Source organism: Triturus cristatus, chromosome 9 (assembly GCF_964204655.1).
Source record: "Triturus cristatus chromosome 9, aTriCri1.1, whole genome shotgun sequence".
Classification (NCBI taxonomy): domain Eukaryota; kingdom Metazoa; phylum Chordata; class Amphibia; order Caudata; family Salamandridae; genus Triturus; species Triturus cristatus.
In genome coordinates this window covers 134,852,142-134,877,554 of record NC_140592.1, presented here as the reverse complement: position 1 = coordinate 134,877,554, position 25,413 = coordinate 134,852,142, and the positions used below count along the sequence as shown (strand labels likewise).

The following is a 25,413-nucleotide window of genomic DNA, read 5'->3' as shown; positions in this document are numbered from 1 at the left end:
TTAAACCGGTGATTGCGAATGTGCACAGGAACACAATGAGCCCTCCTGATTGAGAAATCAGAAGTTGATTTTAGCAGAATATTTCTCTGTATCAATCTCTCTGTCAAAGGATTATTTCACACTCATTCTTATGGGTTCCAGGGACTCCAATAAACCTAAGATTGAAGTGGCGTGAATGATTTTCCAATTTCTTTTGTTTTGTCTTTTAGTCTTGAAATGTCATCATAAACTCAGTAGAATGCCTTTGAAATAGATTACCCTGATCCTCAAGATATTTGTTCCAATTCATCCAACCTCGTCAGTAACAAAGGAACGTTTCTTATCAATATTGCTCAAATGGCTCTGTAGGTTTTCCATGCCCTTGATTGAGATGTGTTGAACCCCCTAATCTTTACACAAATAATCACAAGTAATTGACGAGTAGGTATCTGTGATGGGGGGGATCTTTTCTGGTAAATTATGAAGAAGTGCATGGTGATATAAACTCTTCGGCCACACCTGGAATGGAGAGGGTATATAGTGAATTCGATCAAAAAGTCCTTATGTTAACCGAGACGGCGATAGAGTTGAGCTGTCAGAAAGCTGGATCAGAACATAGAGCATCAGAAGAAGTAAGAAGAACAGGAAGGGCTGCTTGAGATTTACTTAGCAAAGTCATGGTTGAAGTGATTTCTGTGCCTACTCCTTCTGGGTGCTTAGGCATCACAAAAAGAGGATATGACTGTCACCCTCCTGCCTGAGTTCGATGATATCCCTTCATTGGAGGTCTGCACTGGGGGAAACTCAACATGTTCGCTATATTCACTACTTGGGTCAGCTAGATTTGCGTACTGTAGTAAATAATTCTTAGTCAGTCTTTTAGGGTCCATCTTCTTTTCTACCATATTACAGTTAGGCTCAAGACACACTGACAAACAAGAAGACTTTTTCTTTGGCCAAAGGAGAGTTGTGCAAACTATATGGCTTCATTAAGCATGCTTCCAGTCCCATCTGCCCCTGCTAGCACTACAACCTCTTTTGCACTCTCAGGACCGATTAGCTGAACCCCAGGGGCGGGGGGGTAAGGTATTAGCCATTATAACCTCCCATGATACTGTGCCACCCCTCCTACCAACTCTAGAGAGAACTGGTGTCACACTTTTAACCCCCTGTGAACCGCCACAGTCATATTGTATGTCAAACTTCCCAGTAAAGGGCTGAAATCACGAAAAATGCTGACGTGCAAGCCTCCAACAGAGATGCTCAGCTAAATCAACTGAGCTCATGTCCTCAGCCTCACCCTTAGTTCTTGGCACTTTTCTCCACACACGTAACTTTAGGCTGGTAGAGCCTCAAAATAGTGGCAGTTCTTTGGTGTAACACTGTACTCCTCCTTCCCCTCTCACACACTGGGTATTTTATAGCTGCTTTAACTGTGCTGCTGAACAACAGTATTCACAGCACTGCCCCGTGTCTTTGCTCTGCCTTCTACTTTCACCTCCGTAGCCTGGGGAAGTATTTTCCCTTGCAGCTTAGGGCCTGATTATGACTTTGGAAGTCCTCCAGTGGTGCTACCACAATGCCTTCCGCTGGAGGACCACCAAGGCCGTAGTGTGCCCACCTGCCAGATTACAATTAAAATCCATTGTGGGTAGTGGTGCAGCAGCGGTCTGACAGCGTTGGTATGTTGAGTTCATGAGAGAGCCACCATGACAGCCCGACTGCACATTATTGCGTGGTGTGGCATGCATGCCACACCATGCAGGAACTGGGGGTTCAAATCCAGGGGGGCACAACATGTGCCAGCCCACATGCACCTCCAGGCCCAGGAGTGGCAGGGATGCCTCTCTGCCACCCTTTTTATGGTGGGCTCACCTCCATGAAAGGGGCGGTAGAAATCCAACTCGCAGGGGCACCTCCAGCATACTGCAGCTCCTTGACTGATGTGCGACCACCTCCAAATGCTGGATCCCTGGCAGACTCAGAAGTCCTGTGGCGGTACAACTGCCACACTTGTAATACTTCCGGCGGGCCCGCAGTGTATAGCTGTGATCAGACTGCCACTGTGAGTAATTTGCTCCTAGGGATTGCCGTACTTGTAATAAGGCCCCAAGTGTTAGATTCATATACAATTCCCAAGACAACTTGAGTGGCAGCTGCGAGTTGAATGTCAGTATTTTGCTGTGTTTTTTACCCAAACACCATTTCCTTCACTTCTCTCTCATGATGAGCCGTCACACTCACACTCGACTGTCAGGATCGTCTTCACCACTGGAACAGGCACTAGAGTGGTTCATCGCATGCCGAGCTCCTATTTCTACGGTTTTGTAGATTTACTTTTTTATAATATGCATGAAAGCTTTAAGATTGTTGTGTCGTGCCTGGCCAGGGGGAAAAATGTGGGGAATGAAAGGTAATGAAATCTGTGTGAACATTACCATGGCATGATGTTGGTATTGAGGAATTGTGTTCTTTGCGTTCCTCACTAGAGATGCTTGAATGAAAACATTATCATGCTGGACATTCTAATTTCGACAAAGATCATGGTCAATAATGTAGGCTTGATTTGATGATAGTAACACGCCAATAATCAAGCCTAAAGGCCTGATTTTTCATTTGTTAAGGTTATGTCAGATGCCATGGTTTATTAAAAGTTATGACAAAGGAAGTGGACCTGATTAATTAATCTGAAAAGTCGATGTTAAAACCTAATGGTCTTTAAAGGTAAATGGGTTTTACACTGTGGTAAAACTTGTAAACAGGTATTTTGTTATATAGAATTCCACCGATTAACGTAGTAGGCAAGGGCCTTGGTGTTGGTTGCCTCTTCTGAAAAACCCTGTGTTAATATTCGGTAGCCCCTCCGTGGAGGTATAGTATATTTTTTTGCCAACTGTAATTTGTACATATTTGTTATTTGTTATTTCATATATAGCATTTGGATGTGTGTGTGTTAAAATACTTTTTTTGATCTGGCCTGCCAATTTAGCCATCTGCCACTGCAATACATGCATACACTACATGCATAGTGGGAATTTTGATCACCCCTTGTCAACCATTGGTCTTACTGAATGCTCCATCCCTGACAACATACAGCAGGGGGCAATGGATTAGCCTTTTTCAGACATTAATTGTGTTGCCCTGTGAAAGACAGCATTTCATATAATCAAGGATGCAAGAAGCTGAAGACCAGGCTTTTCCATTAACCAACCCAGCAACTAACCTAAAAGACAACATATCTCCAGTTTGCTTCCTCCCATCATCATTTTGTGTGTGTGGTGTACCACTTTGAGTGGCCAAGACGATATCTAGGAGTGGGTCCCTTGCTCACTGTGCCATACGATCCAAGCTATACTTCTCTGATGAGGCCTAACAAGGCCAAAACTGGTCTGGGGTTGCTTAGAAGGAAGGAAGGAAGAGAAGGAAATGGATACTTCTAAAGTGTTCTGCCGTTTCCCAAAGGAGCATACTGGTGCTGTGTGTAAAACTAAATGACTGAAAAACATGAGCTGCAAAAATCCAGGTCTTCAACTGCTTTCTGAAATTTGCTTCAGATTCAATTAATCTTAGAGGACTAGGCAGTTGATTCCAAGCCTTAGTACCCAGAACTGAGAATGAATTCTGAGTCTGAAAGAAAGAGTCTTGAGGAGGTTTGTGTGGGAAGATCTCAGGGTCCATTTAGTAATATACTGGGTAAATCTGGCCATTAGGTGACTGGGTCCAGTGGCTAGAGAAGCTCTGAAGGTCAATGACAGAATTTAAAAAAGGATCCTCTTATGCACTTGAAGCCAGTGTAGAGTCTTAAGTGGCAGATGATCATCTGAAAAGTGTTCATACCAGTCTGGCTGCAGCAGCCTGCAATCAATCAATCAATCAATCAATCAGGGAATTGTAAGCGCGCTACTCACCCGTGAGGGTCTCATGGTGCTGAGGGATGGGGCTCTGCAGATCTGTTTAGCCGAAGAGCCAGGTCTTGAGGGTCTTCCTGAAGGTGTTCAGGGAGGGGGCGCGTCTGATGTCTGCCGGTAGCTCATTCCAGGTCTTGGCTGCAATGAGAGAGAAGGATCTTCCGCCTTCTCCGGCTCTTTGGCTTCGCGGGGTTTCAGCCAGTGTCAGGTTGGAAGATCGGAGGTTTCTTTTGGGTACGTGGAAGTTGATTCTGTCGTTCAGTTATTTGGGTCCGTTGTTGTTGTGTAGGCATTTGTAGGTGTGAGTGAGGATTTTTAAAGTGACTCTTTTCTCCGCGGGGAGCCAGTGGAGACTTAGTAGGTGTTGGCTGATGTGTTCATGTCGGGGGATGCAGAGGACGAGTCTGGTGGCGGTGTTCTGTATTGTCTGGAGTTCGCGGAGTAGGGACTTGTTGATGCCGGCGTAGAGTGCATTTCCACAGTCCAGTCTGCTGGTGATGAGTGCTTGGGTGACTGTATTCCTGGACTCAGGGGGGATCCACTTGAAGGTCTTGCGGAGGATGCGTAGAGTGTTGAAGAAGCTGGAGGTGATGGCGTTGAACTGTCGGTTCATGGTGAGTGATGAGTTGAGTATGATGCCGAGGTTCTTGGCGTGGTCTGATGAGGTAGGTGGGCTTCCGAGGGCGGTCGGCCACCAGGTGCTGTCCCATTCAGAAGAGGTGGTACCGAGGACGAGGCCTTCTATCTTCTCAGCGCTGAGCTTCAGGCAGCTGTTGGTCATCCAGACTGCGACGTCTTGTATTCCTTTTCAGAAGTTGAGTTTAGCAGTGGTGGGGTCTTTGGTGAGGGAGAGGATGAGCTGGGTGTCGTCGGTGTAGGATATGATGTTGAGGCCGTGTTGTCGGACGATGGCTGCGAGGTGGGCCATGTAGATGTTGATGACGGTGCTGCTCAGTGATGAACCCTGTGGGACTCCGCAGGAGATTTTCGTGGGGTCGAGAGAGGAAGGGTGGGAGTCTGATCCTTTGGCTTCTTTCGGTGAGGAATGATCGGATCGGTTCCTTGTATGCCTGCGTCGTGTAGTCTGGTGACTAGTGTGCGGTGGGAGACGGTGTCGAAGGCCGCTGATAGGTAGAGTAGGATGAAGGCTGCGGAGGAGCCTTGGTCCAGGAGGGTGTGGATGTTGTCTATGGCGGTGAGTAGGGCTGTGTAAAGATCCACTTCCAACACAGAGTAGTGATGATGATGATCTTTATTAGTAGCAGGTAAAGGAAGCACCTCCAGCTATTCTTCCAGCATTACAATACTGACCTTCCCTTCAAAGATCAACATTCTAATCCATAACAAGTTCTACATTCCATTACAGGAAGAACTCTACACATCTCCCTCCTTACATTTTTCCTTATAAATAAATAAATAAAATAAATAAATGAATAAATAAAATAAAAGAAGAACATTAATCCCCCACATTCACATTTGGGGCATTACATTTGGAAACATTTCCTACGCTCCAAGCAGAACCATCAGTCATAATGAGAATGCCCTTTTTCACCATTTTGATTTGTATTGGTTGTGAGAATTTGCTTTCACCCTTAGTAACAATTCCCCCACGTTTTATGACCACCCAATCACCAACCACAAAATGATGATTCTTGACACACTTCTTGATATTATAATACCTTGCAGCAGCAAGTTGTTGTTCCTTCACATCACTCTTCACTGCCTCACGATCTACCCACACACACTCTCTATTCTTAAGCCAACCTGGAACCTCCTTCATGCCAGGTTCCCGTCCCTTAAGAGAGACAAAAGGTGACACCCCTGTCACCGAATGTGGTGTAACCCTGTATGACCAAACTAATTTCTTGAGTTCCTCTGACCACATTAATCCATTAGAAATAGAGAGTTGAATATTATCCATGATCAAACGATTAATTCGTTCAACCAACCCATTGGCCTGAGGTCTGAATAACGCAACCCTCTCATGGTTGATACCCATTCCACAGAGGAATTCTTGCATCCTTTTGGAAACCAACTGAACCCCATTGTCCGACACAAGTGTCTTAGGAATCCCCTCATTTATAAATATCCTTTCCATGAATCCAATTACTTTTTCAGTTTCAATGCACTCAGTACTCTCAACAACAAACCATTTAGAGTGATAATCTACCAAAACCATCAAGAATTTGTTACGTGACCCCAGTTTACCAATGGGTCCTAAAAAGTCAATCGCTACCTTCTCCCACGGACGTGTAGGAAACTCAGGACACGCTAATGGCGGTTGCCTTATGACTTTCGTCTTGTCACTACTTGCACAGGCATAACAATCTCTGACCACACTTTCAATATCATTGTCCATACCTGGCCACCAAAAGGACTGTCGAACTCGTCTCTTGGTCATGTTCCTGCCCAGATGTCCCTCATGAGCTATGTTCACAATCTTACCTCTTAGACTAACTGGTGGTACTAACTGGCTTCTCCTCCATAACTTCCCTTCACTCAAACTCAATTCTGATGCAACATTCCAATAACCCTTGAAACGACTATCTTGTGCATGACCATCTTTCCATCCTGTTGACACACAATCCATAACAGCTTGTAAAGTCACATCATTCAACATACCAGACTCCCATTCTTCCTTATCAAACGCTTGCTCAACACTACACTTAATTACTTCTACACTATCTTCTGAATCTGCATCTACAACATCAGCTGGTAATCTGGACAAGCAATCTGCTACCACATTTTTCAATCCCTTCACATATTCCATCTCAAAATTATATTCTATAACCGACAGAATCCACCTTGAGATCCTTGGCGTGACATTACCTTCTAAGCCTCTCCCTCCTTTAAACAGATGTATCAAAGGTTTGTGATCAGTACGAACTTTGAAGGGTAAACCCCAAACAAAGTAGCGGAAATGCTTAATTCCCCAACAGCAAGCTAATGCTTCTTTCTCGATCACAGAGTATGAGGCTTCAGCACCCTGCAACCTCCTGGATGCAAACCCAATAATTCTTTCCTCTCCATTGTACACTTGAGCTAGAACAGCTCCAACTCCAACTGCACTCGCATCAGTCGTAATAATTGTTTTCGCATTAACATTGAAATGACCAAGCGTAGGAGCATGGAGTATACAGCACTTTACCAATTTAAAAGCTTCATCGCACTTTTCATCCCAACTAAACACAACACCACTTTTCATCAACAGTCTGAGAGGTTCTACTATCTCTGTGAATCCTTTCACAAACTTGGAACAATATTCTGCCAACCCCAAAAAAAGATTTCAATTGTTCCTTACTAAGTGGAATGGGAGCCTCACTAATGGCTGAAACAATACTCTTTTTAGGTCTAATCCCTGCCTCAGATATTTCATGACCTAAATATGTCACCATTTTCCTCTTAAGTTGACATTTTTCCTTTTTAATTGTAAGCCCATGTTTTTCCATTCTTCTCAAAACCTCTTCGATTACCATATCGTGATGCTCATCATTTTTCCCTACAACTAACACATCGTCTTGGAAGAATAGTACGTTGTCCAACCCAGAAAACACTTGCTGCATAACCCTTTGGAATACCGCCGCAGCAGATGCCAAACCAAATGGCATCCTGCAATAGCGAAAGGCTCCCAATGGTGTCACAAATGACGTGAGATGCCTTGATTCCTTGCAAAGATCAATTTGGTGATACGCTGATGACATGTCTATCACACTAAAAACAGCTCCACCCCCCATTGCAGTCAACATCTCAGATATATTAGGTAGCGGCTGTCTATCTACCCAAATGTTACGATTCAAGTCGCGCAAGTCCACACACAAACGAATTTTATTTCCTTCCTTAGGAGCGACCACAATGGGCGCCAACCATTCCGAGGCCTCAATGGGCTCAATAATCCCTTGACTCAACAACTTGTCTAATTCATCCTGGAGAGGCCCTCTCATCAAGTGAGGAACATTTCTAACTTTATGGACAATTGGTATGGCGTTCTTTTTCAAGATGATCTTATGAGAAAAATCCACTAGCTTCCCTAATTTGTCAGTGAAAACACCTGGGAATCTATCCATCAAATTCGTTCCATAATTACCCACATCGTGAACAAAGGTGGATATAACTGGTTCATTGGCATTAGGATTTAACATTATCCCCAGATCTTTTTGGTGACGCCAACCAAGCAAATTTGAACCCTGTTTTGTCAAATAAACACGCCCATAAATTTTCTTATCTTCAAAGCTTATTAACATCCACTTGAAACCCAATATTTCTATTGTCCTTCCTCCATAACCTACAGCTTTGATGTCTGGACTACCCCACTCTTTTACATTACTCTTTTCTCCCCACACTTCAAGGTACATGTCTCTAGATAAAAGCGTGTATAGGCTTCCAGAATCAATTAACATTTTCACATTGTTCATGTCTAGACAAATAATAGAATGAGGCTTTTCTAACTTATCCGTGCTCTCCATGGGAATCCCCATATTGTTGACAACATTGCAATCTCCTTCCATAGGAAAGGACAAACCATCTACACATAACATTAGCTCTTGGACACTTTCACAGGTATCGTCAACCTCTTGTACATATTGGGTTTTGGCATTACACACTTTAGCAAGATGACCTCTTCTCCCACATGCTCTACAAATACTATTCCTAGCCATGCACCTAGTACTTGAAGCTATATGGCCAGGAGCCCCACATCTATAACATTTAACATTACGAGTGAATGCTGTAGTTACCATACTTCTTGGGCGTGTGTACACAGGTATTCCCTTATTTTCATGAAACTTATCTTCTTGTTTACCTACTGGTCTAGGTTCCGGCTTCCCCAAACTTTTTACATTTTTAGTTTCATCAACATATGCATGTATTTCCGATCCCTTAGAATTTAAATCTTTCAATATCACTTCTTTTGATACAACTGAGCCACTACATTTCTCCATCTCTTTCATCCAAAGATCTGTGTGCTCAAGCCCTTTAGCTATCTGTATGGCTTCTTCTAAGGTACAATCTTTGATAAGAAGTTTCTCGCGTACTCTCTTATTATTTGTACATCTCACAATTTGGTCACGAATGAGTGAATCTGCTAATGTTTCAAAGCGACAGGTCAAAGAAAGCCCTCTCAAAGCACCCACATATGTTGCTATATCTTCATCTGGTTTTTGTATACGACAAAAAAATGTATGCCTTTCAAGTACCACATTGATCTTAGCGACAAACCTCACTTCTAGCATCTGCATACTCATTTCATAGACATTAGATGGTTGACCATCACCCATCCCTAGAGAAATTTCAGGCAGATCTTCATACAAGCGTCGCCCTTCAACACCCAGGTGATGAAGTAGGATAGCCTGTTTGCGAACTGGACCATACTTGTCTGCTCCAGTTGCCAGAATATATGTTAAAAATAATTTTTTCCATTCTTTCCAAAGAATGGGAGGATCTCCAGGAGTGGGAAGAAAAGAAGGAGGGGTCGCTAACCCTTGGTCTGCCATGGCTGATAAATCCAGTCGTACTCTTATTAATCTGTACTTTAAATTACTGTTAGTCAAAATCCAACTCCAATAACCTGTGGAAGAATAATTAGTAATAAATAAATAAACAATACATAAATACTGCTCAAACGCTGTGGAATTTTGGTAATCCTCTTGTGGAGTGAAAAACGAGACGAAGTCCCGGTTGGGCACCTTCCCAACCCTCTAAAATGGCCGCTGTACGTGCTATGCGTGATGCGGGTCGTTTTCTACTGGCAGTTGGGCACAGTAAACCAGGAAATAAACTTTCCCAACTCTCAAAAATGGCCGCTGTACGTGCTATGCGTGGTGCGCGTCGGTTTCTACTGGCAGTTGGGCACAGTAAACGAGGAAAAGAATCATCATCTCCCCACGGACGCTTGGAACGCAGATGCAGCTTGAAAAATGACGATCGCTTGGCGAAATGACGGTTAGTTGGCGATCACTCAGTAGCAATAGTAACGATGATTTACCAGTGTAATAACAAGCGCGCTATCGATAAAGTTAGAAAGTTAGAGTTGATTTAGTAAGCGCGAGCATTTTTTCTGAAGTCAAATAAGAAGTTCAACCTTCCTGGCTCAAAGAGTTGTCCAATTCACAGCGTTCTGGCTCAAAAAGGGTTGTCCAATTCACAGCGTTCTGCACACACGCACGTTTTACTTCTAAAACGTAATTTCCTTCCTCCACAGAAATTTAAAGTTAAATAAGCAGGTGAACGTAAAGTAAGAAATTACCAAAATGCCGAAAACGTAATGAAGTAGAAGAAACTCTTGAATTCCAACAAGATGCAGGTATATCCAAACCTGATATCTTGATCACATATCCAAGGAAACACAGCTTTCGAAGCAGTGGGTTCTTCTTTAACCGAAATTAATCCAGGGGTGGAGGTACTTGCTGTCTGCCCCCTGCGCAGCATGAGTCCATCGTCGCCAATGTAAAGATCCACTTCCAACACAGAGTAGTGATGATGATGATCTTTATTAGTAGCAGGTAAAGGAAGCACCTCCAGCTATTCTTCCAGCATTACAATACTGACCTTCCCTTCAAAGATCAACATTCTAATCCATAACAAGTTCTACATTCCATTACAGGAAGAACTCTACAGGCTGTTTCTGTGCTGTGGTTGCTTCGGAATCCGGATTGGGATGGGTTGAGGACGGCGTTCTCTTCAATGAATCGTGTCAGTTTCCTGTTGACTGTTTTCTCTGCAACTTTGGCTGTGAAGAGGAGGAGTGAGATGGGCCGATAGTTCTTGAGGTCGGTGGGATCAGCTGTGGGGTTCTTGAGCAGGGGTCTGACTTCTACGTGCTTCCAGTCGTCAGGGAAGGTGCCTGTTTTGAAGGTGGTGTTGATGGTGCGTTGTAGTTCGGGTGGGATGGTGGCTCTGTGGTAGATGTGAGGGGGGCAGGGGTCGGTGGCGGCCCCCGAGTGGATGCTTTTCATGGTCGAGGTGGTGTCTTCAGCCGTGATCGGTGTCCAGTTGGAGATGGTGGGCTGGCTGGTGTTTCTGGGGGCGGGGGGATGTCTGTGGCACCTGGTGGATGGTCGATGAAGTCGTCGTAGAGGTTTTTGGTCTTCAGGTGTAAATAGGTTCCAAGCTTGCTGCAGAGGTCTTGGGATGGGGTGATGCATGTGGCTTCGCTGCGTGGGTTGGTGAATTCTTGAATGACACTGAAAAGTTCCTTGGAGTTGGTGGAGTTGGCCAGGATTTTGTTGTGGATGAAGTTCCTCTTGGTGGCTCTGATCTGGTTGTTGTAGTCCATCGTGGTGTCCTTGTAGGTGGTGTGGTTTTTGGTTGTCTTGGTGTTTCTCCAGTTCTTCTCCAGGTGAGTCTGGCTTCTTGGAGAGTGATGGTGAACCAGGCAGCTTTCCTGGGGTGTTGTCTGTCGGGGTTGCATAGTGGGGCGAGCTCGTCTGCGCAGTTGGAGATCCAGGTGTGGAGTTATCTGGCTGCGTCGTTTGCGTTGGGTGCCCAGGTGTGGTTGTCTCAGGTGAGGGTGGAGTTAAGTTGCTCGTCGGTAACCTTGCTCCAGTTCCTTCGTGGTAGGCATGGGGCTGGTTTGGGTGCCTTGGGTTTGTTGATGGCGGAGTGTACGCAGTGGTGGTTGGACCATGGCGGCTGCATTGTATGGCTGAATTAGACACTATTTCCTACCGTGAAGATGGGCTCGAGGGTGTGTCCTGCTCTGTTGGTCGGTGTGTTGACGAGTAGTTTTAAGTCTGATGCTGGCGAGGTTGTCACGAAGGATAGTGGAGTTGGGGTCGCTGGGGTTCTCGAGGTGGAAGGTCAGGTCTCCAATGAGTATGTAGTTTGTTGAGGTGATGGCGTGGGTGCGATGAAGTCGGTGATGGTGGTGGCGAAGGCTGTTTGGGGGCCGGGGGTCTGTAGACGAGGGTTACTCAGAATGTGGCTTTGGGGGTGGTCTGCATCTGGAAGTGCAGGTGTTTGGTGGAGGGGAAGGTTTCGCTGAAGGTGGAGGGTGCTCTTGTGGGTGACGGCGAAGCCCCCTCCTGGGTGGTTGAGGTGATCTTTCCTCTGGATCTTGTATCCGTCTGGGATGGTGGTGCTGATGTCGGGGCGGAGGATGCGTTGGTCCAGGTCTCTGTGAAGAAGGTGATGTCAGGCGAGAGAGAGTGAAGTAGGTTCCAGATTTCAATAGCGTGTTTGCGTATAGAGCGTACGTTGAGGAGGGTGCATTTTAGAGTGTTGCCAGTGCTGGCGTCGGCGGTGTTGGAGGCTGGGGTGGTGGTGAGGGTCTGGCGGCAGTGGAGGCAGGAGAACTGGCCGTGGGTCATGTTCGCGAGGCCTGCTGGCATTCTCTACGTCTTCCAGAGTTGAGTGTGAGGAGGGTGGTAGTGTCGTAGTGATGGATAGTGGGAGGTCCAGAGTTCCTAGCGCTGGCCGCGGACGGGCACAGACAGACTGGCTTTTCGCGCGCCAGCGCCGCGCTCGCTACATGCTTCCACTGCATGACCACACAGCGGGCGCCATTAAGTAGGGCAGGTGGGAGGGAGGTGAGGCTGGGAGGCGGGAGCGGGGAATTCCGGGGGGAAGGGGCCGCAGGGGCAGCAGCGGTGAAAGGCTGCACAACCTAAAGTTTCTGAATAGTTTCTTTTGAGGATCCAGCATACAGTAATCCAATATAGAAGTTATCAGTGCACAAGTAACTGTCTTCCTAGCTTCCAGTTGGAGATAATTCTCAGTGATTTTATCAAGTTAAAACACATACCTGCTACTGCAAGAGTTTGTGGGTGGAAGGACAAAGATGCATCAAATATTACACCAAGATTTCTAATGATATCAACAGTGGCAGGTGTGGGTGCATGGAATTCGGCCCCATTGGATTGGGGCAAAAGATTTTGACTTGCCAAGCAGCATGGTCTAGGTTTTATTGGTACTATATTTTAAATGATTGAATTACATCCACTGGATAATTGCGGTAAAACAGTTTTTAACAATAAAAATGAAATAAAGCTTGTGGTCCTTTAAGGTGGGGGTCTCATCTGGCAGTTCAGAATGGACTATTGATTAGTATAATAAAAGTGTGAGAAACCAGGACTTTTTGCAGTGTCCCTCCACTTTGTACCTCCATATTGACTACTAGATGCTGGTTTTCTGAGTCTGATTGTGCCATGGACTGTGCTACCAGACCCAGGGCCTGTGCTCTGTTCAAAAGTACATGGTAATTAGGTATAATTACAATTCGTACAGACAACCTACCAGTAAGTCCCTAGTATACGGTAGGGCATGTAGATTTAGAGGCCCAGTAGATGTAATACACTTAAGTGTGCACCGCTGTGTTTCCTGTTGTCATTTTAAAGGCAGCCCTGCTTTGCAGACTGAAACTGCTTTTAAAATAAAATTATATGCAAATCTGACTTTGGAATTAAAGGTACCTCCAAAGTCTTAAAATACCTAATTTTTCCATATAGGTCACCCATAAGGTCTGCCCTAAAAAAATATGTTTTATATGCCCTGGTGAGGGAAAAAGTGGCAATTACATTTTTCCCCATTGCAGCACATTGGTTCCATTGGCCAATATGGCAATACTTTAATCAAGTATAATTATTGACAGGAGTGAGCTACAAATATACTTCAAACTATTAAAAGGATAGAATAAATCCAACAACTTGCCAAGGTTGGTGTTATTATAACCATCACAGAAAATAAGTTATTGAACTTGCTTTTGTTATGAACCAATAGCCAGCTTTCCAGCAGCCTCTCCTGATTCACAAGCCTTTGACGGGCTGAGCCAAACTGCTCTGATAAGGTGGTGGAGTAGCCAAACTGGTTTTTAAAGAGGGAAAAACAAAACACTTAGGACAAACATCCTGAACGCCCAGCCAGGCAGGAGCCCCAGTAATTGAATTAGGATAGGGGCTGAAAGGAAAGAATTAGGGAAACGTAGCCACGCCAGTGGGTTGGATTTGCCAGATTTTAAACTCCAGGAGACAGTTTCTTCATTTTGTATTTTAAAAGGACAGTGATTTCTGTGACAAGAATTTACCATACTTTGAAGGAAGCAGTCATACTTGTGGGTGGCACCCTGTACCTAATTGGTCAATGTGTCCCACAGCCTGCCACCCCAAAACACTGGATAAATATGGGAGAGCTGCCCAGCAACTCAGATCCCCGCCTGAAAATACAAAATGAAGAAAGACTGCCCTCCTGGAACTCTGGCCTGCACCAAGAGGATTGCACTATGAATGACTGCACCTGCTGCATAATTTGGAACTATGACCCATAAGGACGCAGCCTTGATTTGAAAAGTGAAGGAGAGGACTTCCTAAAAGCAACAGGTTAAAAAGAGCTGCACCTGCACCTGCACCATCTCCAGCAAGAAGAAATCAGCTGACCACCTTCAACTGCACTTTGGATTTGGCCAGGTGCATTGTGGGAGGCGTAGCTCCAACATCTAAAGGAGCAACACAGAGCTTCTTGAATCTTGAATTGGTGGTGTGGACACTTTGGAACCCCATAAGGACCTTCCAGAAGTCTGTAGACCTTTGGAAAATCTTTGGTAAAAAACACCATAAGTTGACCAACCCATTGTCGAGTGTCAACCCTGACCTGGCCTAGATTTCAAGTTTGTTGCACTGAAAGCTCGGGAGCTCAAGACTTCCAGGATTTAACTGAGGCCTGATGCTGAACCATGCCGCTGTCGTCGACTCAAAAACCAGCCTGACATGTGCCTCGCTTGACTTCGAGAGAAAAAGACCCAGAAACATGACTAAAGGACCTCATTATGAGTCTGGCAGTCCATGAACTCCCTGACTCACGGGGGCGCACTGGTGGAGGTCTTCCAACTGACCTATTATGACCAGGGTGGTCAGACCACCCTGGGACCACTGCAGCCTCCAGGGATGAGGCGGCAACATGCATGGCGGGACCACCCTGGTCCCGCCAAACATCTTACAAGTTTCCTCTCTGCCACGGATTTCATGGCGGTGAGCCCACCATGAAAACCGTGGTGGAAAGGAAACAAAGGGGACCTTATTGTTGCCTCATGTACATGTGGTGCATGCAGGGGGTGGGGGGCAGGTACCCCAGTACCTGCACGGCATAGACTGCAGCAGTCCCTGCCATGCAGGTATTGATTTTGATCTTCCCATTGCAGTGCCTATTTCATAGGCACTGCCATGATAACGCCAAAGAACAGCATGCCAGACAGGAGAAAACTCCTAATCTGGTGGGTGGTTCAACCATGGGTTTGACTCTGCGGGAGCAGGGCAATCCTACTCTAGCACTGCTAAACTCATGAGGCCCAAAGGTAAAAACTTGACCAGGCCTTACCGCTCAGTGCCTCTGACCCACGCTTCATCACAATCGGCCTCAAACTTTGACTTTGTTCTGGTCAAGCACAACCAGATATCCCAAGTTGGCACTTTTCGTTTTTAGGCAATAGAAAGTATTTCATCTTTACAAATACATATCTTCGGTTTCCTACATTAGAATTTTGTCTTTTGGTGTCATTTTAATCATTAAAATATGTCCTATTTTTATAAATTGGTATTGGGTCGTTATTGTGTGTTGTGCCTTACTTATTCAATGTATTGTTGTTTTTAAATGCTTTACACACCTGTCTCCTAAGTTAAACCAGCCTGCGCGGTGCCAGCTACCAAGTGTTATACAAGGGAATAATTTAATGAGGCTTAGACTGGGCCTTATATTGTGATTTTGGCCTTATTACTAGTGGTAGGTACCTACCTACACCTATTAATAAATCACATTCCAACAACAGGCTTCTACTAGTGTGCCAAAGTGGGAAAAAAGCAATGGATTGGAATGGCTGCCAGAGCAATTGGCTACATTTTGGACAATTTGAAGCATTCCTCCTATCACCTTCTCTGTGATTGATTGTCCATAATTTATCAATGATTTACTGATCAAAGATGACCGATAAGTTGCTTCTAAACATGACGGCTATGTTGGAACTTTAAAAAAAATGATGATACACTAAGCACAATGCACAAAGTAGAAAAAGATGGAAGAAACCTTTTCTGGTGACACTTTCAAGCGGAACTACTCCACTCCTGCAGTGTCCCTTGTTTAAATCATGACCCAGGGAGGCATGAATAGATATGGGAATTGTCATTATGGTGCAGGCTCACCACAGATAAAAGCTAGAGACAGTCATCAAAGCGATGACCATCACAATGATTTTGATTTGATTCTTTGACTTTGATAATTGGACTACAAACTTCTTAACAGAGTCTCTTGAGGTGACCACCTTGCAGATCTCAGGACAGCTCTGTATTTTGTAGGTCTTCATACCATAGTCAAAGGTCAGCGCTATCCTTGCTTTGCAGTTTTCTAGTCAATCCGTCCACAGTTAAGCAGGTAAAATGACTGGCAGCCTGTTAAATCTGTCAGTCTTAAGGTGGTCTACCCCCAAACGTTTTGCCTTAGCCAACCTATTTACGGGGTAAGTTTTCGTTGGCCTTAGGACTCTGTGCACTTTACCTCTTCTAACCAGCACTAAAGTGCTTTTGCACACTCCTAAAACATGGTAAGATTGGCTTACACCTGATTGCCATATTTAATTTACTTATAAATCCCTAGTACAGTGGTATGCCATACACCCAGGGCCTGATTGTGCCACCCACCTCTGATGCCCCTTAAAACATTCCCCAGGCCTGCCATTGCAGCCTGAATGCAGTTTTAAACAGCCAATTTGATTTGGCAATATAAACCCCTTGCCAAGTCTTAAACTCCCCTTTTATAGCATATGTTACCCCTAAGGTAGCCCCTAGGGTGCCCCAAGGGCAGGGTACATAGTATTTCAAGGGATGTACATGTACTGCTAAGTTTTACATGACCTGTTAGTGAAAAATTCATAAGTACATTTTTCACTACTGTGAGGCCTTCCTCTCCCATAGGATAATATTAGGGGGTTGTTTCTTACATTTAATAGCCACGATCTTTTGAATTGGAGCAGGTCAACATTTTGGGTTTGATGTCTGAGAAATTGTAATTTAAATCCCTCTTTAATTATAAAGGTGGATTTCAAGCTGCAATTTTTGAAAATGCCACTTTTAGAAAGTTGGCAGTTTCCTGCACTAACCATTTGGTGCATGCAGCCGGATCCTAGGTCACATGACTTGGAGTAGTTGGCATCGGAGTTTGTTTATTCCTCCCAGACAGCCATACAATAGAGAGATTAGTTGTGCCTAGATGGGCCATCAACTGACAGGATGGGCACTTCAATGGGAATTCTCTAGAAACTTCTTGTACTTCAAAGAAGGCTACAGGTATAAAAATAGGCCCCTGTGACCCACTCTTCAGTACACTTTCTGGGAGTGAGGAAGGACTCTCAGAAGACTGCCTGCTGCTGTGTACTTCAGAAGACTGATGTGCTGCACCTGGAAGGACTACTTTGCAGCTTGAAGCCTGCCTTGAACCCTCAGAGGCCTGCTCTGCTGTTTGAACCCTACTCCCCTCCTGAGCCATGACTACCAGAGGTGCTCCAAGGGCAAGTTGACAGGCCCCTTGATCAGAGCCTCAGGGACAGAAAAGGTTCCAACCATCTGGAATCCACCCTCGAAGTTCCATGCCATGCAGCGAATGGTGTGCATGCTCACAGGGGGGCCCATGTTGAGCCCTCTGTGTGCATACACAGGGCATGAGGCACTTTGTTTTCTCTCCTCCAGGGTTTTCATTGATCCAGGGTTTTCATGGAGGAGGAACCACAATGAAATCCCTGGCGGAGAGGAAACTCGTAATATGCTTGCCGGGACCATCTAAGCATCTTGCGGCCTCTGGATGACCGTGCCACCTCCAGGGAATGGTGGGTCTGGGGGGCAGTCCCATGGCAGTCCGACCGCCTGAGTTGTAATCAGGCAGTGAGGAGACCTTCACTGGTGCACCCCTGTGAATCTGGCATGTCCGTGGAACACCAGACTCGTAATTAACCCCTTAGACCGAATGGAGAACTCTTTATCACAACTTAGTCCAGCAGTTCCCTGACACTTACACTTCCTCCTCATTCATCACACAATTTTAAAAGGGACCACCCAATACGATCACGATACAGGGTATTATACAATCAGCATCTCAATAATTGTCACGTGGGACTCACTCAGCCAGAGCTGGCAACCCCTCATGTCTGTGAGCATGTATAATTGATGTACAAATTATTCAAAATCAATTCAATTGGCATGTACATACATCAAATTCATAAGAGAACTCTTGTACAAATGTTAGTGCTGGACATGTGATCGATTGACATATATTCTTTTATGAAAAGATCAGGTCCCTTCAGGCCAATCTTACACTCACAGCTTTTGAATGCCTGAATTTGTGCTCCCCATCGGACACATTTCCTATTAACTTGCTGATCATAGCCGCCCGAACTATCAATCCAATAGTAAATAATATACTAAACACCTCGCTGGCGTCTGGCATGGTTCCTGCATGCTGCAAAAGGGCAAAAGTGCTCCCTCTGCTGAAAAAACCTTCAGCTGACCTGAAGCAACCAGCAAGTTATAGGCCCATCTCCCTCTTCCCTGACTTCTCTAAAAATGTCGGAGAAGGCACCTAATCATCAACCATCCCAATACCTGGAAGGAAACAAACTATTATATCCCAGTCAATCAGGTTTCCAACCTCACTTTAGCACTGACACAGCACTTCTGGAAGTAGCAGAGCATGTCAGAAGCACCCTTGATAAGGGAGGCAAGGTCATCCTGATCATATTGAACCTTACCGTGGCTTTTGACATGGTTCCCCATTTAAAACTACTTGAACGCCTTCAGGCAATAGGAATGCGAAACACTGCCCTGAAATGGCTTACCTCTTTTTTAAGCAATCAAAGCCAAGAACTATGGCTGTCCATTTTCATATTAAGCTAGAACTCTGACTGTGGGAGTAACTCAGGGATCTGCCCTAAGCCCCGCTTTGTTCAATATTTACCTTACGCCTTTAGCAACATTAGCAGAGTCAATGGGCGCAAAAGTAATCTCATATGTGAATGATACGCAGCTTCTCTTCTCCTGTGTCAGGGGAGAGGAGCTAGACAGGGAGCTCATCTCAAAATGTCACGCTAAGGGGTTTCAGTGGTTGGCCCTGCACCAAATGAAATGCATCCCGGATAAGACGGAGATTGTGATCCTTGGAGATGCTCCGTCTAATGTTCTGAGACCTTGCTGGCCTAAGGATGCGCTGCAGACTGGGTGTCTCGAAAATTCAGTAAGGTATCTCGGAATCAAATTTGACAGTACCCTCTCCTTCCAACCACAGATAGAATCACTGATTTGTTCATGTTTCAGCACTCTTCGTCAACCAGCAAAAAGGTTATCCAGGCTCTGATCACTATGAGTGTTTGAACCATGTAGCTCCATCGACCTCACATTTTATGCGGCTCCTGAGCTGACCGTTGTTTAACCATCTGTGAAGTCTGGCCAACATATACAAGTGTACAAGGGCATTGTATTATGTAAATCACATTATGAATCTTACAGTTAGAAAATGCTTTCAAGCTGTACATGTTATCATTGGTTTGCCACTCTTTTGTATCCCCTATAAGTTCACACAGTGAGCAGTCACCACATCCGTAGTGTCCTACCACCGCTGGGAGCTCCCACATGACACCAATATTATTCCTCTTGGTTGACTCCCTGAAGGCCTTGACTACATGAGCTCAAATGTTTTTATTTTTCTGAAATGCAAAGAGTGCCTTAGTGCAAGTGTCCCTCAACATTGGCCAATGCCATAGAATGATTTTCTTGACCTCATTACTGACAGGAGAGAAGGTACTAACCACCACTGTTCTTTTCTTACCCTCTTTTTTCACTTTGGGTTCCAGTAATTCTTCACATTGGCAAAACCAAACCCTTTTTGATGTCTCTGGAAATTATTATTCCTCTCTGTAGGTTCACTGGCAAAATATTGACCCCCAGAATATCCCCATACAAAAATATTGTGACATAACTATCGATGTCAAAAATATTGTAATGCTATACTTATCATGTAAATTATGCAAATAGTGTTGTCAATAATATCATGGTATAACATTTCATTTTTTAAAATATATGTAAATTTAAATAGTAAACATTGAATATATTAAATAATCACAGTAATGTAATAAAAATAAAATATATGAAATGGTTTAAAAAAATACTCCACTCAATGCAACAGTAGGGAAAGCGTTGGATTGTGGAGTGGTGTAATTCTTCTATTTCAACTCCAGTCAGTGCAACATGCGGAAAGTGTTGGATAGTGGAGGTGTAAAACTTACTATTTCCACACCAGTCAGTGCAGTTATAGGGAAAGTGTGGGATTGCGGAGGGGTACAATGTCCTATTCCCGTTCCAGTAAGTGTAACAGTAGGGAGTGTTAGATTGCATAGGAATACAATTTACTATTCTCACCCTAGTCAATGCATCAGTAGGGAAAGTGTTGGATAGTGGAGGGGCAGCATTTACTATTCCCACTCCAGTCAGTGCAACAGTAGGGAAAGTGTTGGATTGCGTAGGGGTAAAATTTACCATTCCCACATTTGAGTCAGTGCAACTGTAGGAAAAGTGTTAGATTGCAAAGGGGTTAGAATGTACTAATCCCACTCCAGCCAGTGCAACATTAGGGAAAGTGTTGGATTGCATGGAGGGGGGGGGGGTGGGTAATATTTCCTATTCCTACCGCAGTCAGTGCAATAGTAGGGAAAGTTTTGGATTGCAGACGGGTTAACAGTTACTATTCCACTCCAGTCAGTGCAACAGTAGGGAAAGGGTTAGATAACAGAGGGGTAACAATTACTATTCTCACTCCAGTCAGTGCAACAGTAGGGAAAGTGTTGGATAGCAAAGGGTTAACATTTATTGTTCCTACAATGCAACAGCAGAGAAAGTGTTGAATAGTGGAAGGGTTAACATTTACTATTCCCACTCCAGTCAGTGCAAAGTTAGGGAAAGTCTTGGATTGCAGAGGGGTAAAATGTACTATTCCCACAGAACCAGACTAATTATTTGAACAAAATAAAATAATTTCAAAAACATACTAAATAACAATAGATATAAATATATAAACATAAAAAACATTTAAAACAATGTCAATTAAATATGTTTTAGTATATATAAAAATAACTACAAATATTATTCTAGTTAAAATACAAAACTATTTTCGCAAATTATATTAACCAATAAATACAATATCATTTACATTTAAAAAGCACAACACAATGAACACAGACAATAATAAATAACATATTTATAAAACCTTATTTAACTACCTTTATATTTATTATTACTTGAATAACTTTCTACCCTGTATTTCTATAAAGTACACGACACATATCTTAAATAAATCTTTAAATGGTATTATTTACACATGTTACACAATTCAATATTTATTAAATTAATAATAATAATATTTAACTATTAAAAAAACTAATTGTGTCATTACCTCCCCAACCTTTATCCATACAAAACAAACAACCCACACCTAATATATAAAATAAGAAAATATTATTTGCACCATTTTTATAATTAATTTTCAATTAAACAAGTATAATTAATAATTAACTCTAAAAAATGATTTATATTAAAATAGCTTCACTTCATTAACTCTACAAATGCCATAGTTCACACCTAAATACCTAAAATATAACATAAAGAATATTTTAATTGCATATTTTACATAAATATTTATCATTTCAATAATTACTATACATTAACATTATTAATTAATTATTAAAATGAATTGTCTACACACCCTTTATCCATACAAAAACACAATTAATTTTCAATTACATTATTAATATTAATTGACAATAAATTATTAATGAATTATAATTCATTTACTTCCAACACTATACCGTAGAAAATACCCCACCTGCACCAGAAACGTAATAAAAAAAATAAAATTAATCATACAATTAACAAATAATTACCAATTAAATAAAAAATATTATGTGCAAATTAATTATTCATTAACTATAAGAAATGTACTTCCCACCCGATACCCCTATAAACCCCACACACTGCACTGTGTTAATTTGCATGTCCTTTACTATATGCTCTTTTATCTAGGGAGTATTTGCTGGATGCATAGGTCCACAATCAGGAACTCCCTGTCGAATGAGGACTGCTTATACCAGACATGTTGATAGTTGTGATTGATCCACAGGGTGAGACCCCTCGATATTTTAAAGAACCTTGTTTCATGTTGATTTGACGTGTGACACGATGAACGGCTCTGTGATACATGTTACCATTATATGTAGGTTATGCCCACACACACTGTTAATATGTCTGTTTTTTGTTACATGTTCTTACACCTGGTAACTATCGAGTACCAGTTTGATGCATTTGTCCACAATCTGGACACTCTTTTATAAGGATGTCCTATATCAAATATGCAATGTTTTTTCTATTGGTTTCTAATATTGGTTTTTTTTTCTCTAGGTTGCACGATCTGAAAAAGTAGATAACTCCCTTTTAAAGTGGGCCCTCTTGTAATACAATATAGGTGATGGGTAGGCTCATTTCTGTTCCCATTTTGGTCCTGAAGAAGTCCCACAGATCATTCATGTTCAGACTACGAGGACACAAAAGATGTTGAGCCAAGTATACCTCACCCACACATACTGACCTATTCAGTTACATTATACCCCTATAGTAACCTTAACCATTTTGGCTTTTCACTCTGCAACAAAAATCTTTACATTAAAGAATGATTTGATATCCCCTAAACAGTTTTAATTCACCTTTTTCACAGTCACTGCCACCCTACCTTTTGGACAACCTCATACTCGCACCTTTCATCAGATGGTATCAACAACAAAAGCTCTCTGCCAAAGTGAACCTTTGGGGGACCCGTAGGGCATTCTTCTATTCTTCCACTTTTACAGAATGTGTTTTCTCCAGGTGCCTTGTGGTGCCACATTTATGTCTGGCACCAGTTGTTGGGGTAAAAGTTTCAAGGGGCAACCCGATCCACATCTTCAGTAGTTCCTGTTTTCATTACTTCAAACAGGCCAAAAATACAATTTGTCAGGGCATTTTCAAGATTGTAAAAGCCTTCTGCCTCACTAAAGTTGCGATCTGAGTGTAGTGGGTGTATAAGGGGGTACACTATGGTAATCACATCTGCCCTCCCGCAGCTAACACTGAATTTCAGATTGAAAAAGGCACTGTACCCAGGGACCTTCATCAACCATGTTTCAGTCAAGAAAAGTAACTGGGGCCTCCTGCAATAATTTTTGTGATAACTCGCTTTGCTTGGAAGATTTCTACTATCAAAGGATAGTCTAATTTGGAAACAAAATTATCTACTTGATATATTTGTTTAATTTTTTTCTCCCAAAATAAAAAAATATCAGACAGCTACTTAGATTCCAACCTATATTTTGTTGCCCATATCAGTACATGGGCAGTAGATGCTTCCACGAGTTACACAAATTATGAAATGTTCTACCCAGTGGTCCAAGCAAAGATGTCATGGAGCCATGTGGAATTCTCTAAATTGTCTATGCAAATATTACTCATGTCATTCTCAGAATGTATACTGTCTTTGGTCAAGATGTGTATACCAGACTTTCCATGTCAATCTTGAGATTAGCATAGCTGCCTTCTTCTACCAAATCAAATTTTTGGCTAATTTTTTCCTGAATGCAGATAAGACTCTCGTTATCCTTTGTATTCAAGAAAGCCCTCTGCTTTTGTCTTTTCTGAGCATCATGTAGTTTCAATTCAGCTGACTCAGTTTTGTGCGACGTAAATGCTAAATCATGAAGAAACAAAACTGAAGGAGGACTAGGGCCACGTATAAATACTCTCTTTGGCCAAGTTTCTATTTGCCTATAAATAATGTACTCAGCACCATCATTTACCTCTCTTGATGGGTCACACTGACAAGTGCCACTAAGTGGGTATGAATATGAATCAAAATAGTAAAAGTGAGTAACACATCTCAATTGTTTCTTAATTACAGGGCAATTCTATCATCTCCTGGATGCTGAGGTGTATGATATTCTTGTCTCTGATGAACGGAAACCTAGAGCAGTAGTGGTGATGAAAGGAAGAGAAGTAGTGGTGAAGGGGTAAGAAACAAAGGGCCTTTTCAATATTTTTCATATTTTCTTCCTGATGTCAATTCTCTGGTTTGATGTATTATGAATAATTCAGAATACAAATAACCTTTTTTAATAATCTTTCAGCCAATGGCGTGAGGATTATCGAGAAGACCCTCAAAAAGCTGTCAACACATTTTGCTGGTTTGCAGACGATAATGGAAATGGACTGATTGATGGAAATGCAAAAAATTACATAATCCCAGGCCTTTTTGACATGATTGATTCATCCAAGACACCTATCTGACCACCCTGGAATACCAGCAGTCTATAGGATTATATAGAACTCCAAATAACCCAGTCTCTAGCACACAGTCTGTTTACTCTTTACTACTAGCATAATGGATGTCATATTGTTTGATTTATTACAGATTGCATGTATTAACAGGGCAATTTTTATTTGATAACTGAAGTACACATATATAATATTGCACCAGACACATAAATTAGGTAGATCGTGTATCTGGATAATTTACCCCCACCATGAATGTGCTCAGGATAATAACTATTATTAATTAGTAGGAGGGGAACCACACCATCCTCACACAGGCCTATATTTACTACAGAGATCAAGTATTTAGCAGCTGTTGGGTAATCTTAGGAAAGCCTACATGAACATTTTGATCAATTAACTGGATTTAGGTTGCTATATTAAAGACATTGCTTCGCTGGGGCTTGTAATGTCATATAACACATTGCATTATATGACTGAGACATATAACGTTCCTACCATGCAATGTGAACATGGGATTTCTGCCTTTTGTAGTGGTGTTTATGTCACTCGCTAGACAGATATCTCACTGCTGGTATTGTTTTTTTTTAAGTTCAAGAAAAGGTTTATTGGAGAGATTATTATGATCATAAAAACAATACTTCATATATGCAGTTATTTGTTAATATATAAATACATGAAGGTGTAATAAAGAATAACGATATATAATATCCATTAAAATAGTAAAAGGATAATATAGAAGATGATATGAATACAAGCAAAGGTTCACAGAAATCGTAAATAACAGTACATGTCAAAAATACACAATTAAAATTAAAATATATATATATATATATAGATATATATAATAGAAAATGATAAATTAAACATAATTATAAATAAACAATAGGAGGTCACGGAGGCTTGGTCACTTCTTGTTGTGAGGGAGCAGGTAAAGGAGTTTTCTTCACGGTATCGTCTAGAAATTGTGTGAGTGGGCCCCAAAGGTGAGAACGTTTAGTAGCAAGAGAGATAGGATGAACGAGTGCTGTATCAAGGCGATGATTGTGACATACAGCATACCACCAAGCTAAATAGGACAATTTAGAGGAATCTTTCCAGTTTTTTGATATTTGCTGAAAAGCTACAGCTATTAACAAATCAATAAGTGGTAACTGAGATTGACTTGTTTTCCAGTCCGGTGTTAAACTAACTAGGAAAATGTTTGTAGGGGAGAGTGG

The 25,413-nt window shown here is 42.6% G+C and overlaps 1 protein-coding gene across 2 annotated transcripts in view; it reads left to right on the top strand.

Annotated features, from left to right (window-relative positions):
• The window catches only part of LOC146797519 (inter-alpha-trypsin inhibitor heavy chain H3-like), a 415,853-nt gene extending 390,851 nt beyond the window's left edge, over nucleotides 1-25,002 (top strand). For both annotated transcript variants that reach the window (XM_085624536.1, XM_085624537.1), the window contains 2 exons: nucleotides 23,823-23,931; nucleotides 24,049-25,002. In XM_085624536.1, coding sequence (XP_085480662.1) covers nucleotides 23,823-23,931; nucleotides 24,049-24,208 — 269 coding nt within the window. In that variant the 3' untranslated portion in view covers nucleotides 24,209-25,002. The remainder of the gene's footprint in view (nucleotides 1-23,822; nucleotides 23,932-24,048) is intronic.
• Nucleotides 25,003-25,413: the final 411 nt, after the last annotated feature.